General features: G+C 44.1%; 1 protein-coding gene across 3 annotated transcripts in view; it reads right to left on the bottom strand.

The window, feature by feature from the left end:
* The window catches only part of ETV6 (ETS variant transcription factor 6), a 249,296-nt gene that overhangs the window by 37,253 nt on the left and 192,655 nt on the right, over positions 1-19,388 (bottom strand). For all 3 annotated transcript variants that reach the window (XM_023226218.2, XM_023226220.2, XM_023226221.2), the window contains 2 exons: positions 19,017-19,181; positions 4,343-4,477 (listed from right to left, as the gene is read on the bottom strand). In XM_023226218.2, the coding sequence (XP_023081986.1) occupies positions 4,343-4,477; positions 19,017-19,181 (300 nt within the window). The remainder of the gene's footprint in view (positions 1-4,342; positions 4,478-19,016; positions 19,182-19,388) is intronic.

The raw sequence follows: 19,388 nt of genomic DNA, 5'->3' as shown, positions 1-19,388 counted from the left end.
CACACACACACACACACACACACACACACACACACACACACACACACTCACACCCACTCACCCCAGTTTGTTGAGGATGGTCAGGTTCTGGTTTTGCCTGAATATTTGATATGTAGTCCTTCCTTACTTCCTGATGGAGCCCTGTGTCACTGTCATAACTATGTGGGTATGGGTGAAAAATTATAAGGTTAACCAAATTATATAAAATCACCCTCCCTTCCCGTAACTGATAAGTAAGGAAAAAGGGTGAAAATGCTGTTTTTTCTAGAGGTAAGTGTAATCTGAGGACTGCTTTGCTCAAGGCATGATGTGATTTCAGAATGGAGTACATTATAGAGTAATGAATGTTCACATATAGAGAGTTTGAATTAGCATGATGATCATCCTCGTCTACTGTCAGGGCATGGAGGGGGACCTCTGGGCTAACACCAACTTCCTAGCTTCTAGCACTGTCACGTGGCTACTAAGGAAGGCATGATTTCAATGTAAGAAAGTCATAGAGGATACATGTGGGGAACTGGTGCTAGATTGAGCAAGACACATTTGTACTGTGACATAAATGCCCATTGTGAAATTATGAATGTCTTAACTGGTTAAGTTTGTGGCCACGATGAGGTGAAATCACAAGGCGGTTGAATGATGCCTTGTGTTTGCACTTGACCGTGCATGCTTCACTGTGCCAGGCTGCTTAACAGCTGAGTTGGGCCTTGTTCTCTTTCCATTCTGTCATTCCTATCCACCTACCCACCTACCTACCTACCCACTTACCTACTTACTTATGCCAAGTTGGTAGCAACATGTGTCATCTTGGGTTAACATACTTTTATATGGAACTGTATTCCCAGTTATGTAAAATAAATCACTGGGGAAGTAATATTTGGTATGTATAATTTCACTTGACAGATTTTTTTTTTCAGAACCAGAGCTTTCTGTATGTTAACACATGCCCACATCAATCATCTGTTATCCTTCATAATTAAATGTAACAGTATTGATTCTGGAAACAATTTACGTTGAGCTGGATTTTTTTCTTTTCAGTGGAGAAGAAGGGAAAGAGAGAGGAAGCAGCTGGAGGCAGGAAACTTGTGCTGATCCATGCACCTCTCTACTTGTTCTCTTTGTCATCAAGGGCAGTATACAGCTGAAAGGCAGGGGGATAGGGTTAGGGCCACCTCTTCATGTCACCTCTGTGCCTTGGACAGTTCTTCTCCCTGGATACCACCTAGTAAAGACCTACACTTCTCTCCTTGTCGTGTGCATCTGTTCATCGGAGCACATGCGCCCTGTCTGAATAGACAAAGGAGGGGGACATATGCTCTCAGACTTTGCTTCCTGGCCATCAGCTTTAAGGAATGGTCTCTGAAAATGCTCTACTTTGAAGAGCTGGGTCTGAAGCAGAGCTAACTGGTCTGCAGAGCAATGACACCCTTGACCTCAGCCTCATTAGCTCCATTCTCGTACCTACCGAGCTCACCACTACCGACATCATAATACTTGAGAGAAAGCTCATTACGGCGTATGCGGTGGCACATCTGTATTTACTTGGTTTGAGAGTAGCTCTCAGAGTAAGCCAGCTTTCTCTATTGCTGAGCTCCTGCAAATGAGAACAACAAACACACCTACTTCTGAGTCAAATCAGGCCAAGGGGAAAAGAGGAAGGATCTGTGAGGAGGAGAGACCATAAGCCTCCAATCACACTCAGGAATAAAATGGGGCTAGAAATTCCAAATGAGATTTAAAAAAAAAATAATGAGAGAAAGAGAGAATAAGAGAGAGAAAGAAAACCCATCACATACCCTTTGTATCTGAAAGGCAGGCTAGGTAATATATTTCTTGCCTTAATGTCAAGCTTCAGTAAACCCACCTCCTCTTCTCTAGAGTGGCTGCTGGCTATTATGCAAGCCGGAAATGCACATGGCAGGAAGAGCAAAAGAATGAAAAACCGAATTGGGCGAGGAGGGCAGCTGCTAAATTTAGCAAGGGTAGAGTGAGGGGAGGAAAGGATGAGAGGAAGGCAGGGAGCCTGCACAAAATGCTGTTCGTTCTCCATCACGGAAGCAAGGGGCCCTGCTGTGAAATGCTTGGCACAAGGAGGTGATGTCAGTCGCCAGGAGTCAGGCTCTCTTTTGTGAAGTGTTAATTAGGAAAAACAAGAAACTTCTCATCTTTTGGTTTGCCAACAACCAAACAAAAATGTTAGCCCTGCTCTTGGGGATGAGCAATCATTTTAAGGAAATGCCCCAAGGGACCACGGTTGGAGGTCCCTAGTAATCTGGACCTAAGGAAAAGTACATATGAAGAAATTGGTGCACGTTTGGACGTCTGTTGTCTGACCGATCCGAGCGGGAGGATGTGGGTATCATGACCCTCAGAGGCATGATCCATCACTGAGTGCTCGAGCTGTTCAACTGTTTAATGCAATGGTGTTCAAGTAAGGTGTTTTTTGGTTTTGTTTTGTTTTTCTGAGACGGAGTCTCGCTCGGTCGCCCAGGCTGGAGTGCAGTGGTGCGATCTCAGTTTAGACTCCCGAGTGGCTGGGACTACAGGCGCCCACCATCATGCCTGGCTCAATGTTTTTTTTTATTTTTTTATTTTATTTTATTTTATTTTTTGAGACGGAGTCTCGCTCTGTCACCCAGGCTGGAGAGCAGTGGTGCGATCTTGGCTCACTTCAAGTTCCGCCTCCCAGGTTCACACCATTCTCCTGCCTCAGCCTCCTGAGTAGCTGGGACCACAGGCGCCCGCCACCACGCCCGGCTAATTTGTTTTTGTATTTTTAGTAGAGACGGAGTTTCACCGTGTTAGCCACGATGGTCTCGATCTCCTGACCTCGTGATCTGCCCACCTTGGCCTCCCCAAATGCTGGGATTACAGGCGTGAGCCACCGCGGCCGGCCTCAAGTAAGGTTTTTATACTCTATTTCCGGGCCCCAGCACCTATTGTGGAACTAGGTCCAGGGTCTAAATTAAATTCTGGTCTTTTGCTTTCTATCAATGATTAAGAGGAACACCCAGGACACTTGAAATAAACACGGACACTGAGTGCACTCTAACCAGCCTCCTGTGATGCCTGATGCAGAAAGCCCTGACCCAACACTGAGTTCATAGATTTGGGTGTTTTTCTTTCCTTCCTCCAGCTTTTATTACCCCCTGCTAAAAACACCTTCAATGACTTCCCATTTCTTTCCTCCCTATTCCAGAAATCAAAGTTCTCCACACTCTGGTTCCAAGCTAAGCCCCTTGAACTAGCTCTGCAATGACAAAATGGTGATCATCGTGAAGGCAAGGGTGATGGCTCAGAGGGGTTTATTTATTTTATTTTATTTGGAGTATGTTTGGAATTTTTTGTAATAAAAGAGTGGGGGAAGATAAGCTCTATAATCCAAGTCATCTAACTGCTCTCTGTTCCAAAAGCCTCAAGCCACCCTCATGTCATTTTCTTTGCCTGGAATGTTCTTCACTTCAACCTTATCAGAATCCTGCTGGATTTCTAAGGTGGGGTCCACAACCTCCAGGTCACTGACCGGTACCAGTCCATGGCCTGTTAGGAACCGGGCTGCACAGCAGGAGGTGAGTGGTGGGCAAGTGAGTGAAGCTTCATCTGTATCTACAGCTGCTCCCCACTGCTCACATTACTGCCTGAGTTCCACCTCTTGTCAGATCAGCAGCGGCATGAGATCCTCGTAGAAGCACAAATGCTATCATGAACTGTCCATGTGAGGGATCTAGTTGTGCACTCCTTACAGAATCTAATGGCTGATGATCTGTCACTGTCTCCCATCACCCCCAGATGGGACCATGTAGTGGCAGGAAAACAAGCTCAGGATTCTCACTGATTCTACATTATGGTAGATTGTATAATTATTTCATTATGTATTACAATGTAATAATAATAGAAATGAAGTGCATAATAAATGTAACGCACTTGAGTCATCCCAAACCATCCTTCACCTCCACTTTTGGTGGAAAAACTGTCTTCCACAAAACTGGTCCTTGGTGCCAAAAAGGTTGGGGACCACTACTCTAAGGCATACTCCAGAGCTGCTTCCTTTATGAGCGACCCTGCTTCCTGTACCTGGCTGTGATTGACCCTTCCACCACACCTTTACAGTGCCTACTATACGGTTACGCTTCTGTGCTTCTGTGCACATCCATCTCACTGCTTCACTGTGATTATGAGCTTCAGGGAACCAAGAGTGTATCTTGCACATCGTAAGCACTCAGTAATTGTCTGTTGAATGAAAAGTGAACTTACACGAATAAGACCAGCTTATCAAGTTAACAATTAAACTTCTTGGATTTGTCTAAACCTCAGGCAAGAAAAGAGAAGCCTCTTCCAGTACCTTCTTCATGGTTCTGATGCAGTATAACCTCCGGCTGTGTGTGTATAGAGTTTCCAGGGTGGAAGAATGGTGAAAAAAGAATCCGAGGTTTCCTCTGCTTCAGAATATGCTGAAGGAGTTCATAGAGCACATCACCTGGAAAGAAAAAGGAAAGGAAAATCGGGAAATGGAAAAAATTTTTTTCCAACAACAATTTACGGAGCAGCAGCTATGTGCCTGGCACTGTGCCAAAGATACAATTGCGGAGCAAAACAGGCCTGCCACCTCCTACCCTCACCAAGCTCACGGGACACCGAATGCAGCACTTGAAACTCAAAAGGTCACAGCTATGTGAAGTTTTAAACCAAACTTTTTTGATCATGAAAATCATATACTTTTTTTTTTTTTTTTTTTTGAGACAGGGTCGCACTCTGTTGCCCATGCTTAAGTGCAGTGCCACGATCTCGGCTCACTACAACCTCCACCTCCTGGGCTCAAGTGATCCTCCCACCACAGCCCTCCAAGTAGCTGGGACCACAGGTGTGAACCACCACACCCAGCTAATTTTTGTATTTTCAGTAGAGACAGGGTTTCACCATGTTGTTCAGGATGACCTCAAACTCCTGAGCATAAGTGATTCACCCGCCTAGGCCTCCCAAAGTGCTAGGATTACAGGTGTAAGCTACTGTGCATGGCCCTAAAAAAGGCAGAAAATCAGAAAGAAAACAAAACATTACCTAGAATCCCATCACTAAGATACAGAAGCCCTGTTAATACTATCTACAGTTCTATAGTTAGAATCAGGCTTTTAATAGTTGAGTATCCTCTCTTCCCTCCACATTAGGTTTTGAACATTTTCCCACATTACTGAACTGCTTCAGTAGCTGCCTAACAATGGCAGGGAATTTAAACGATCCCAATTTATTGCTCTTATATTTGTGAGGATGTTCTTTTTACATCTATCTTAGCTTGCACTTCAGATTACTCGAAGAATTATGAAGTCATTAAGAACATTTGTAATGCTCCAATGACAACTCATAGATTCTTCATAGAAATCTTCCCTACAGAGAAAAATATGCCTTTTTAACCAACCTCAATCCTAGGCAGGAAAAGAATAAACGTGAAAAAAATTCACAAGTCCAGTTAGAGGTGGTAACTACTCAAGATACTCTGTAAGGAACTGGCATGTTCTGGGATGCTTCCCTCCTTTAAAAATGCACACAGGCATTGTTCCAAGGTTCCACAGTCTCTAGAAAATCATCTAGAGATGTCAGGCCATAGTCAGAAGATAGTAGGGGTTGGGTTGAGTGGGCACCTTTCTGTTCTGATATATTTGGTATTTGAAGTGTCCAAGGATTAATTAGCAAAAAACAAAACAAAAGAAAAACAAAATCAAGACCGGGCGCAGTGGCTCAAGCCTGTAATCCCAGCACTTTGGGAGGCCGAGGTGGGCGGATCATGAGGTCAGGAGATCGAGACCATCCTGGTTAACATAGTGAAACCCCATCTCTACTAAAAAAATACAAAAAACTAGCCGGGCGAGGTGGCCGGCGCCTGTAGTCCCAGCTACTCGGGAGGCTGAGGCAGGAGAATGGCGTAAACCTGGGAGGCGGAGCTTGCAGTGAGCTGAGATGCGGCCACTGTCCTCCAGCCTGGGCGACAGAGCGAGACTCTGTCTCAAAAAAAAAAAAAAATCAAAACAAACCCAAAACGTGTCATGGTCTTGTCCCACCCCTTGACTCTTAGATCCAAGTTGAAAATGCAGGTGGGTGCCTCAAAATCCTTTGGGGGTGGGTGATTAATCTTTAAAATATCACAGGCCTCTGACTATCTCCTCACACCCTTCTCCACACACAGATAGGCAGTCAGCAGTAATAACAAACAATGGGCCTTTGTCTCTAATTTTAGCGATTTTTTAAACAAATATTTTAATTACCAACTTAAATTCAAGGCATATTTTGGGTTGAAGATATTGCTATATTATTTTTTCTTTCAAGCTCAGCATGGACCTGAGAAATGTTCCATATTAATTTCTTTTTTTCTACAAACACCCGCTCCTCTATCACTGATACTAAATAAAGCTCCAAGGATACCCGATTCTAAGGGATTCCTGAGGGAATTTTGTGTTTTCGCCTTCACTTGGTTCCTTCCTCTACCTTTGAAATTTGGTTGCTGTTAGTATAACTTTCTGCCACTACTTAGTATCATGACTAAATAAAGCAAGATACTTCAAAGACCTGCAGACACCATGTCACTTAGGCATTTTATGAAAAGGAGATGGGCAGGAAGATACAGAGGTGTCCTGGACCAGACTTTTGAAACTGCTGTGTATAAGGGAGAACCATGGCACACAGGACTGCATTTGAGAGCTGAGAACGGCTTCGGAATTCATTGAATCCAAACCTAGTCGTCATGGTGATGTCTCTGATGAGGCGGGGATAAGGAGCCTGAAATACAGTCCTATTTTAATGATTCATATTTTAATCTCATACAAAAATAAGCCCCTAATCAACACTTTGTTTCTTTTGGTTTAGTGTAATGACTTCCTGAACTTTTGCTAATTTACATGGCCTCAACACTTGCTGGGTTTTATCAATGTTTTTTTTGGTAGTATGCGGAATAGAAAAATGAAAACATTGAAAAATGTGTTTCTGATGATTACTATTACTAAAAAAAAAAGGTCAGTAATTAGTGTATCCATTTTGGAAGGGGAGGCCAGGAAATATAAATTTAGTGTCTGTGATGGTGTTCAGCTTGGTTCACTTAACCAGGCGAGCTGGTGTGGTGGCAGGAGGTGCTGACTGCAGAGGTGGGCACGGCTGCCTGGGTGGGAGTCCCAACTCCTGTGCATCAGGTGACCTTGAGCAAGTCCCTGAACTTCTCTGCAAAATGCAAATAATGGCACCGACCTCCAGCATTCGCTATGAGGGTTAAAGGAGGGAAAGGACAAGAAGCGCCCAGAGTAGGGTTTGGTGCACAAACTGTTTCCTGGACCCCTCTTGGTGGCTGCTTCTGGGCTTGGGGTGGCTCAAACAAGGGCTGGAGAGCAGGCAGGTGACTTTTCCTTCTGTGTTTTCATGAGAGAGAAACTGAGGAAAGACAGCAGCATGGTGAAGAGGCCATGCTCTGGAGTCAGACTGGTGCCTCCTCAGGCATGCCCCTTAAGTCTCCTCATCTATAAAATGGCAATGTTGATGGCATCTACCTTGTGGGATCGTTGTAAGGATTCAATAAGGTGGTCTATGTAATGAGCTCATCATGGCGTGAGGCAAACAGGAAGAGCTCAGTAAACACTAGTCATTGCTTTCACCACCACCACCACCACCACCGCCGCCGGGAACACTCCCATCATTACTATTCCTGATCTTGTTCTAGTGGCTTAGGACAGGTGCGTAGATCTCTAAGGAGGTCTTACATGGAGAACAGAGGAGTATCTGGGTCCTGGCCAACTTTATGTTCCCCTTCCCGAAAGGGTAAAGAAGGCTAACTGAGGTCACTCTCCCAGTCTTGGGTTCGCTGGATGCCTCATCCTGACCTGGTGGGCTAAGCCTCTGGGGGGCTGACACGTGGTCTGCCGCACACCTCCCAGGCTTCTGCGCAGGCTCGCTTCAGCCTCCCATACTGACGCTGGCCAAGGGAGCAGGGACAGAGGGGTTCTTCGTGAGTGTACAGGAGGAAGCAGGGGGAGGGGCAGGTCAAGCGGACTCAGCCAGTTTCCTACCTAGACCATAAACCTATTACGAGACGAAGAAGGTATCAGGAGTTATCTTAAATGCTATCCATGAGGTGGCTATGGGTGGGAGCATGCACCTGAGGTTCCGGGTACTGGGCCAGGAAAAAACTTAGTTCTAAGACCCAGGAGTGTGGCCTTAGTGGAGTCATTCCATGTACAGACATGTTGTTTCCTCAGCAACCATTGGCTCGGTCAGGGAATGCGGCCAGCTCAGCAAAAACACATCACCACCACGGGGACAGGGACCACTTGCTGTGCATGCACTGTGTGCATATGATTGGCACTGATAGTGTGCCCCAATAATAACTGGGAATATTAGACCTAGACAGGATTCTAGAGGTTTCTTAGACTGACTCAAACTTTGCTCACTAAAAGTCTCCCACCTCCCCTTCTCCCAGAAAGAAGTGGCTTTGGCTGGGTAATTCCAGTGATGGGTAGCTGGCCACGGCACAAGCAAACCATTTTTGGACAGCTCTAGTTGATAGAAAGTTTCTCTGCTGAGGTGAAATCTGGCTTCCCCTGCAATCCCTGTACTTTGGTTCTTAGTTTTGGCTTCTGAAGTAACACAGAAGATGTGTCTTGTCTATAGCAGGTTTCTAAGTATATGAAGACGGCCCTCCATCTTCTTCCATTTCCAGTGTCCCTTCATGCCTCAACACCCAGCCTGCTCTCTTGATGTATTCTTCAAATTTTCATATATGTAGGAGAGGAGATCACATCCGAAAGGTGTTATTAACAAAAAATCTGGCTACATGCTGTGCCTCACACCTATAACCCCAGCACTTTGGGAGGCAGAGGCAGGAGGATCACTTGAGCCCAGGAGTTTGAGACCAGCCTGGGTAATATAGTGAGATCCCCATCTCCACAAAAAATACAAAAATTAGTTGGGTGCGGCAATGCATGCCTACTGTCCCAGCTACTCGGGAGGCTGAGGTGGGAGGATTGCTTGAGCCCAGGAGGTCGAGGCTGCAGTGAGCTGTGATCGCACCACTGCACTCCAGTCTGCATGACAGAGTGAGACCCTTTCTCAACCAACCAACCAACCAACCAACCAACCCCAAAACAGTCTCTGGGATAAAGAATATATCTAAAAATAAGTTATATTTATTTGCCTACTGAAAATAAAGAGCACGTGCCACAGCACTGTATATCTAACTTAGCTAATGGCTGAAATTCAAAGGGCATTTTTCGGAAAATTCATAACCCATTTGATTTCTGATTTTTTTTTTTTTTTTTGAGATGGAGTCTTGCTGTTGCTCAGGCTGGAGTGCAGTGGCGCAATCTCGGCTCACTGCAAGTTCTGCCTCCCGGGTTCATGCCATCCTCCTGCCTCAGCCTCCCGAGTAGCTGGGACTACAGGCACCCGCCACCATATCTGGCTAATTTTTTTGTATTTTTTTAGTAGAGACAGGGTTTCACCGTGTTAGCCAGGATGATCTTGATCTCCTGACCTCGTCATCCGCCCACCTCGGCCTCCCAAAGTGCTGGGATTACAGGCGTGAGCCACTGCGCCCGGCCACCCATTTGATTTTTAATAAATCTCCCCTCTCTTCCCAGAAAAGAACCACAGTGACTGGTTCTAACTAGCGCTTCTATTGTACGATTCAATGGAACTGAGCCGTACTGGTTAAAGAACCATGGTTTTCATTGGTTCCTCCATCTGTCTTCACGCATACATACACAGTTCATGTAAACACAAGCATGTGCAGAGGTAGATGTGCCATGAAGCTAGTGAGCTTTGGGGCCCTTCACTTGCGCAGGTCCCTGGGAAGAGTTCTAGAAATATTCATATTGCCTAAATTGTAAGCCTCGGGCCCATAAAATCTAGATATACTCCTAGTATATCTAGGAGTATAGATACGCACACACACAGAAACAAAACACAGTTTTGCATTGGTGATCTTTACGTGACAAGCCAGGCATATTCTCTGAGCATCCTAAATTCCATGATTGTATTGCAATGTGTTTCAAATGGACAGGACAGAGCGAGTGAACAATACTGCTGTAACTTGGCTGATCAATCTAATGTCTAAGGACAAAGAACATGCAAGATGCTGTTGAGGGGGGTTAAATTTATTTAAGTTACTTAATTTTAGAGGAAAGAATTTGGGCTCTGGAGCAAGGGAGTCCCAAGTTTGAATCTTGTTCCTCTGTTTGTTCCTCTGTTTGTCAACTGTATGCCCTTAGGGAAAGCTATTTTCTTCTCCGAGTCACAGTTCAGGGCTTAGTTCAGTATTCTTGTGTGTAAAATGAGAACTGTGCCACAGACTTGGCAGCGTTGTTGTAAGGATTAAATGAGATGATATGTGCAGAGCACCAGCCCCACGTCTGCCATCATAAACACTCAATGGATGGTGTCTCTTGCAATTGTCATAAGTGTGAACAGACGTGTCTCACAAAATCTGGCAAAAAAAATGTTTTCTTTGTTTCAGTACTTTTGTATTTAAAGCACATGCATAAGTTTTACAAAGTCGCATTCATATGGATGGAATTTTTTCCCCCAGTTGACATCATTTCATACAGACATTTCCAGTTTACAGTTAGCTCTTACAGTCCCCATTTGTGGTCGTATTGCCAACTTCTTTTGTTGGGTTTCTTCCCTTTAGCTTTTAAGCAGTTTCAAGTTTTTTTCCTGTCCACATGCACACGCCCCTTGTCCCCATCCTCCCTGTTACATCCTGCTCCTGTTTCTCTCCTCCCTTTACAGCCAAGCTTCCCAGGGGAGCTGTCCAACACCATTCTCACCACTTCCTCACCTTCCATTCCGGTTCCCACTCCCACCCTTCTCCAGTCTGCTTTTGCTCAGGCCACCTCCCTGTTGTCAGATCCAAAGGGCAATGCTTGGTACTTGGGGAACTGCCTGACTTCTCAGCAACATCCTTACCAGACCTCTCTACTTCCCTTCTCTTAGAACACTCCATGGCTTCAGAGATTTCCACCTGTCCTGGTTTTCTGCCTACTTCTCTGCTCTTCCTCCTTTTCCAGCCCTTCAACAGTAAGGTTCCCCAGGTCTCTCACCAGCCCTTCTTCTTGGGCAACCTCATCTACTCCCACGGCTTCAATCGGCTCGTCTATGCTAACTCTACTCCAGCCAGGCACTTCTTCTGAACTCCAGAACCACATTCCATGATCTTCTAAGTAATTCCTCCTGGAGGTCATATAGGCACCACACATTTGATGTGTCTAACACAAATATCTTTACAAATGAGATGGTGTTCCTTAGGTCAGTAAATGCTCAGATGATCAGACCAAAAACCTGGAAGTAATCGTTAAGTCCTCTCTTCTTTTCATCTCACATCAAATTGGTCACCAAGACCTGCAGACTCTGCCTTTTATCTGTTTCTTGAACCACCTCCTCTCTCAGTGAGCCTCACTTTAGTTAGTATCACAACCATTGCTCCTAGACTGCAGCCTAAGAGGCCCCGCCTCCACTTTTCACCTCCGTACCTTGCCACGCCAACCCTCTGCTTAAAACAAATGGCTTCTACTTGTCTTCAAACAAACATGTAAAATCCTGAATATGACCTGCAGAGCCCTGCATAATCTACTGAAGAAATAATAAATGAGTGAGTGAATGAATGGCTGTGAGGCTACCGTGTATCCTATGATATTTACCTTCCCCAAGTGTGTTTAGCTAGTCCCACACTGGGGGTGGTTGGGGAATTTCCAGTTTTTAACTACTATAAATAGAATTGTTAAGGGCATCCTGTTTTGCCCACTATTGGATGGTTTCCTTCGGCTATTTGTTTAGGAATAGAATTATCAGTGAAAGGGTGTCATTAGTTTAAAAGTTCTTATTATATACTTGTTCTCAGAAGGCTGGAATCAATGCTTCTTATCATCTGCAATGCTACCTAGAGCCTCTCCCAGGGGGGTTTTGCAACTTTTAACTTCTCAAGTTGAGTAGGTTTAAAGTAGAACCCTAACATTATTAAAATCTGCATTTTTCAGGTGATAATTTACTATGTACATAATCTTACACGTAGATTATCTAAGTAACACATTCTTAAATTTGCAAACAGCTCTCTCTTCTCTTTGATTTTTATTCAGAGGCTTCAGTTTCCTTCTGGCCATTTTTTTTTTTTTTTTTTTTTTTTAAAGTGAGAGTATGCCTGGTGTGGGAGAGGTACTTTTTAGATGTCTCAGAATGTTCTCTCTGTTGGATCCTTTCTACTTTTGATGGGTTCAGGATGAAGCCCTAGGCTTCGGTCCCTTAACTTATATAATAAATTCAACAGTGAAAACACTAGTGCATAATGCCCATTCCTGTAATGGGACTGCTTGGTTTTCTTTTTTTTTTTTTTTTTTTTTCCCGAGGCGGAGTCTCGCTCTGTCGCCCGGACTGGAGTGCAGTGGCCGGATCTCAGCTCACTGCAAGCTCCGCCTCCTGGGTTTATGCCATTCTCCTGCCTCAGCCTCCCGAGTAGCTGGGACTACAGGCGCCCGCCACCTCGCCCGGCTAGTTTTTGTATTTTTAGTAGAGATGGGGTTTCACCGTGTTAGCCAGGATGGTCTCGATCTCCTGACCTCGTGATCCGCCCGTCTCGGCCTCCCAAAGTGCTGGGATTACAGGCTTGAGCCACCGCACCCGGCTGGGACTGCTTGGTTTTCTAACTCTGCTTGGTTGTAGTTTCTTTTTTCTTTTTTTTGAGACAGAGTCTCACTCTGTTGCTGGAGTGCAATTGCGTGATCTCGGCTCACTGCAACCTCCATCTCCTGGGTTCAAGGAATCCTCCTGCCTCAGCCTCCCAAGTAGCTGGGACTACAGGTGTGTGCTACCACGCCTGGCTAAATTTTTGTATTTTTGGTAGAGATGGGGTTTCACCATATTAGCCAGGATGGTCTCGAACTCCAGACCTCGTCATCCACCTGCCTCGGCCTCCTGAAGTGCTAGAAGTACAGGCGTGAGCCACTGCGCCTGGCCTGGTCCCAGTTTCTAAGCATTCCATTCAATGCATTTTTGCAGGCCAGTTGAATTAACCTTTTAATTTAATATGGAGTGCCTTCTGTGACCACAAAAATAAATTAGTCTTTTACTTAGCAACAAATATTTGTGGGAAAATTTAAATATTATATTTAAGACAAGAATAAATCTGTTAGAAAACAGATATAGTAAGACAATTACAGCTGGATATAGAATATAAGGTAAGATAAACAAAATAAGCTCTCGAGAAAACAGAACTTTATGAAATAAGTATGTGTTTAAAGGAAGCACTGTGCAGTTGGTTTTCCCTACGTTACCATCACATCAACTTGTATGACCAATGTTTAGCGTCATTTGCAGGGCTACCTAGGTCTCTCCAACTTTTAACTTCTCAAGTTTAGTAAGTTTAAAGTAGAACCCTAACATTGCTAAAACTTGCATTTTTCAAGTACATGACAGCAGGGTGGGAGACCACCTCCATTTCACAAATGGGACAAGTGAAGAGCCTAAGAAACAAAATGATGGCTGGGCGCAGTGGCTCATGCCTGTAATCCTAGCACTTTGGGAGGCCGAGGTGGGTAAATCATGAGGTCAAGAGATCAAGATCATCCTGGCCAACATGGTGAAACCTCATCTCTACTAAAAATACAAAAATTAGCTAGGTGTGGTGGTGCACACCTGTAGTCCCAGCTACTCAGGAGACTGAGGCAGGAGAATCACAATCACTTGAACCCAGGAGGCGGAAGTTGTAGTGAGCCGGGATCGCAGCACTGCACTCCAGCCTGGCGACAGAGCGAGACTCTGTCTTAAAAAAAAAAAAGAAAGAAAATGACTTTCCCATAAGTCCATAAGTGACCTATCTAAGCATTTCTCTGAGGTGTGATACACATTTTTTTTTTTGCTTGCTGAAAGACACAGTAAAGAAAGAGCCAACTCTGGTGTCTTCAGACAAGGGTCATGCCTGCTACAACTCCCACGTTTCAGGGCTACAATTCCCTTCTGTGACCTATATCCTTGGATTCTCTGACTTAATTCTAAAACAGCCAGTTGACACCGTCCTTCAATCTGGCAAACCTACCATTGCTTAATAGAAATTAATAGGCCAACTGATTCAAGAAATATGATGTAAAGACCAGTATTTTTGGTTTAACTTTGAAAGAAAATTTTACTGTATTTGAAAAATATAAGCAAAGCATATTTCCAAAGACAAAGGTTCTGGTGGGTTGGAAAGGGAAGAAACAATTTGCAAAATCACACTCTAGTATATGAAAAGACTGCAGATTTTAGTCTACTAAAATCCTCAATATATTTAGCAAATCCCCAATACATTTTTGCTGAATTGAAGGAACTCTGAACATATGTTTCTTTCCCTTTTTTAGCATTGATAGCAAGTGAGCGTAACATGAATTAAATTGATAATAACTTGTGGGTTTCCTTGTTCATAGAAAATAATGGGTAACTAAATCCATTCCACCTGAATGTCATGCAATGGATAACCCTAAGTAAGGGTTAATACAAATGCCAACCTGTCTAGACGTTCCCTCCTGTCAATGTGTCTTCTCAGAGTCTCAAAGTAGTCAAGTAATCAAATACCTCTCTGAATTTAAATTCCTTCAGAACAAGAACAAGTTAATGTGATAACTATCTAGTAGCCCAAGGTCTATGTAAAATTATTCTGTTCAGGTGAAGTTTTATAAAAGTGGGATCCCTTCCATTTATTCTTCAACTTTACAAATGTTATAAATTTGTCATCTGTTACATCCTCCAACTGGGAGACTATTCCAAAGGAAATATCCCATTTGTCTTCAACCTTGAAATCTTCCGGTTAGAGACCATATAATTATTTAAAGCACATGGCAAATGTTCCCTGCTTTATCCTAGGGGTTGAAAATGGAGGATTCTTGTCCTGGAAGTGGATGTGATAAACGTAATTTGTTAAGCTGGTCAAAGAATATGGCATTCAGGGAGTCTACTGTATTTGACTTAAGGTATAATCGTATTTCAGGTAATTATAACTCATTGCGTCCAGCACTCTCCTCTCTACATTGGAGAGGAGTTGTGTTAAGGAATGTTGTTTCCATATATAGACAGCATAGATAGCTACAATGTTTGCTAGAAACTTAACACTGTTTCAGTGTTGAAGTTGGGCTGAACTGTTAAGGATGGAAGGGAGCTTAGGATCCATGTGGTGAGAACCACATTTTGTGGATGAGGAAAATAAGGCCAAGTGAAGTGATGTGATTTGTGAAGGGCCAGGTATAGAACCCAGGCCTGAGGACTTCTACTACACCAAACTGCTAAAGCCGAAAGCCCACGTCAGAAGAAACAGTGACAAATGTTACATCTGGAAAATAAAAACGATTTTCAATCTAGATCTTGCCCCTGTCTAAGGAGAATGCCTGTGGCCTTCCTCCTCTTGCTGGGTGATCCCTTCATGAGATGGGTCTTCTCAACTCCTTCTTAGTCCTGTCTTATAAACCCATTCACAATACTCCTGTGTTCTGTGGTAAGTTTTCCTGTAGGCCCTGCTGGCAGGCATCACCTTGAAATTCTGTCCATGGCTTTCTAGTGGGTGCCTTAATTAAATTACCTTCAGTATAAATTTATCTTTATCCCCAGCTCATAAAATTCTACATAATGGAGATGATGTATGATGCTCACATCTATTATTCCCAGCTCTGGCCTGCCTCTTGTTTTAGATTTCCAACTGGAGAACAGGACAAGTCTTCTTGAATGTCCTGGCATTGCGTGCTCAAAAATGAACTCTTACCACTACTTCCAGGTCAGCTCCCAGTCTTAGCTAGCCACTTTGGGCCTGAGTATTATTTTGATCTCACTGATCCAGTCTGGGCTTCGTTGCCTCCCATTAGGATCACAGCAAGGACTCTAACTAGCTTTCCTGCTTTAAGTAAGCCAGTGAATCTACCCTATGCACTGATGGCAAATGTCTGTTGCAAAAAGAGAGCTCCAATCATACTTTTCCTGATCAAAACTTTCCAGTGGTTTCCAATTACGGGTAAAATAAAATCCAAACTTCTTAACCTGGGTACTGTCAAACTGGGTCATCATTCAACCTGCATTTGTTGAGTGCCACCTGGATGCTATGCCCTGGTGTTAGGTACTGGAGACTTGGCGGCTTAATAGAACACAATCGCTGCCCACATTGAACTTTCCACTCTAGGGGAGGGATCCAGAGTAGCAAACAATCATCAAACAATGCATATAACACTGTATGTGCGTGTGTGTGTATGTGTCAAGGGCCATGACAGAGGTAGAGAATGCTCTAAGATAAAAGAGAAACAGCAACTAGCCCAGACTGAGGTAGAACAAGATGGGAGAAAGGAAGGTGGAGTGGAATTAGGGAAATAGGGATGGGTGTCAAGAGACGCCTTCCAGGAGACAGTCCACCATTTTGAAATTTGAGGAGGCAATCACACAATCCGGAGAGGTATGGTGAGTGATGTTTGACCATGTTTCAAAGGGAGTGTCTAGCATGTGCAGCCTTCTCTCTGAATTCCTCTTCCATGTATGCTGGCCTACATCTCCTTCTTAACACACTTCCTCATCTCCTTCTTGTTTACCTCTCCAAGTTTTCAAAGTCAGGCTCCATTACTATGTCTATGAGGTCTGTTTGATAATCCAGCTAGAAATGGCCCCTGTAATCTCTGAACTCCCTTAGCCTGTACCTGTGTACCTTTGGCATAGAGTTGCTTGGTGAATACTCATGGAATGAATGTCTATTGCCACCTCCTAACTGTGATCTAGAGCATCTCAACATCCATTCTAATGTATCAGGCTTATCAGGCCTTCCTGCCTTTTCTGCCTCTTCTACTCATCAGGTAGGCATTCTCACCATCACCCAAATATACTTGGTGATGCTGTTCCAATTACCCTCTGCCTACTCAATCCCACCCATTCTTCACGGTTCAAACCAACTCCATTCCTTCTCTCCTGAGATCCATCCTACTCTGCTCTCGCCCTCCTCCATCCTTCTTTGGCCTTTAGATCAATGCAATCCTGCCTCTAACTGGACAGTAACTTCCTCGACAGCAGCACCATCTTTCACATGGCCCACCCAACAAAGACTTTGGACAAAGTGGCAAGGAACTGCGGACAGATTTTCACATATCTTTGTTCATAGCTTTGAGCAGAGAGAACCCAGTTTCACAAATAACGCTGAGAGGTCACTGTGGAGGAAAATAAACCAGCTATAAAAAGGAGCACCTGAGATAGGATGAAGGAGAAATTTATGAAGACTTGGGAGGAAAACTTGCCCAAGGTCCAAGTCAAATCAAGTCAAAAACCACCACTGTATTTTCCTTTGTTTGCTTTACATGAATGGTTTCATTGGAACACTAAAGAGGTAGGGATTTTTCCTCCAGATATACAACATTGCCTCTTTGAGTAGTATATCTCTGAGTTTCCACTGGAATAGAAAAGGGAATTATTTTGTAAAAGTTCAAAAGAACTATTTAGGATAGTTTTATTTATTTATATGGTTGTTTTATAGTTTTCTTACTGTGAGATTACATAAAGAATTGATGATCTGAGACAAAATATTTCAGGTATATTTGTGCCCCTTCCAAATTACTTGTTTTTGGACATACACATTTTCAAGTTTCAATAACATCTCTTACTTTTGGAGAACTTCTCCTTTAGCATTTCTTCAAATAAACGGTCTGTGGCAATTGGGAAGAACAGGGGAGATATGGGTGCTGGGGCTTTATCTCATCTCCTATAATGAGGGATGTTTCCTCATGACGGTTAGTTTATTAACTTCTGGCAGGTCTCCAGGAGTAAATAAAGGTTGAACATAGTTAGGGACCACGCCAAGACCTTCTGCAGGATCCTCACCCTTTGTCAAGTTACATCAGAGTCGAGGTCTGCAATGGGATTCAGTAAAAGGAGGGCCTTGAGTACTTCAGTAACTAATCCCGCAAGAGGCATAAACGAGATCACAGTTCCCCTTTGACATATGTAGTTTCCAGACAGATACCTTCTAAATATCCACAGGGTTTAGGAAATGAAACTGAGACAAATCTTTGAAGCCTTATCCACACGAGTAATACACTTTGCAGGTAGAAATGTTTGTTACTGAATTGAAATCGTCTAAACGTGGTCTCAGGAGCCCCTTAATTAGACAAGCTTTCTGAGTCAGATGAACCAGAGGAGACCTCCGCTTGTATTTTTTAGGATTTCTACAGGCTACAAGATGCATTACCTCAAACGAGTCCTGCTTCTAAGGGAAACCACTGAAGCCTTTCTAAACTGGCCTTGGCTACTAGGATCTCCCATTTCCCAGTCTTTATCGGCAGTTCCCCCATTTCTACTTTCTTTTCTAGCCCTTCTATGTCCTTCTCCTTCCTCTCTTTGTTTTCAGTTGAGCAGTTCACAGCCTGCACTCACTCTCAGGTATCACTTTTAGAGAGTCGAAGGGCCAGAATGGCATCTTTTTCTTTTTCTGAGACAGGTTCTCGCTCTGTCACCTGGGCTGGAGTGCAGTGGTGCGATCTCAGCTCACCGCAGCCTCCACCTCTTTGGTTCAAGCAATCCTCTCACCTCAGCCTCCTGAGTAGCTGGGACTACAGGTGTGCACCACCACACTCAGCTAATTTTTAAAGTTTCTGTAGAGATGAGGTTTTGCTACATTGCCCAGGCTGGTCTCAAACTCCTGGACTCAAGCAATTCACCTTCCTCACCGTCCCAAAGTGCTGACATTACAGGAGTAAGTCACCATGGCCAGCCTTCTTTTTCTTCTTAGTGGCACAGTTAGAGCCCTTAAGTTTCCGTGCCCGTAGGACTAAACTGGGTTCCTCTCCTAAGCTTAAAATTCTCCCCCTTGGTCTGTAAACGCTTCCTCTTCTTTCCTCAAACTGGCTCATGCCAGCATAATCTTCCTTCAACTTCCTTCCATCGTCATCCCTTCCTTGTGATGACTCACTATTGGGATTTCTTGGGCAGGGTGAGGGGTGGTAAAGACCAACCACTAACTAACAGACTTTCCAAGTTGAGCATATGCCAAGAGTCCAGACTCTCACCTGAATGAGGAGATCGATAGCGAAAGTCCTCTTTGGTCAGCAGCAGGAGAGCTTTGCCATTCATTTCAAACGTGTTGCTGTCAATTGGCCTTAAAGAAAACTCATTTTCAGCCCACTTGAGCCACTGGGCTACGTCATCCCTGCTCCAGTAAATTGGCTGCAAGCCTGTTGGAGAGAGCGTGAGGCAGAAAAAAAGAGAGAAAGGTCTTGTCAGTTAGACAGCTGGAATAAAGGGAGAAGATCTCTGAATAGTTAACAAAATTGAGTCTCCACATCTCAAGAGCCCTTATGTCCAACTCTGAGTCCCCTCTCCAGCCCCTGTTTGAGCCGCCCCACCGGGGGCTTCTCCAAACCCAGAATCAGCCTCTAAGA

This window comes from Piliocolobus tephrosceles, chromosome 10, assembly GCF_002776525.5.
Source record: "Piliocolobus tephrosceles isolate RC106 chromosome 10, ASM277652v3, whole genome shotgun sequence".
NCBI classification, from domain to species: domain Eukaryota; kingdom Metazoa; phylum Chordata; class Mammalia; order Primates; family Cercopithecidae; genus Piliocolobus; species Piliocolobus tephrosceles.
Note: the sequence above shows the minus strand (reverse complement) of the source record. Positions and strands in the feature narration are given on the sequence as shown.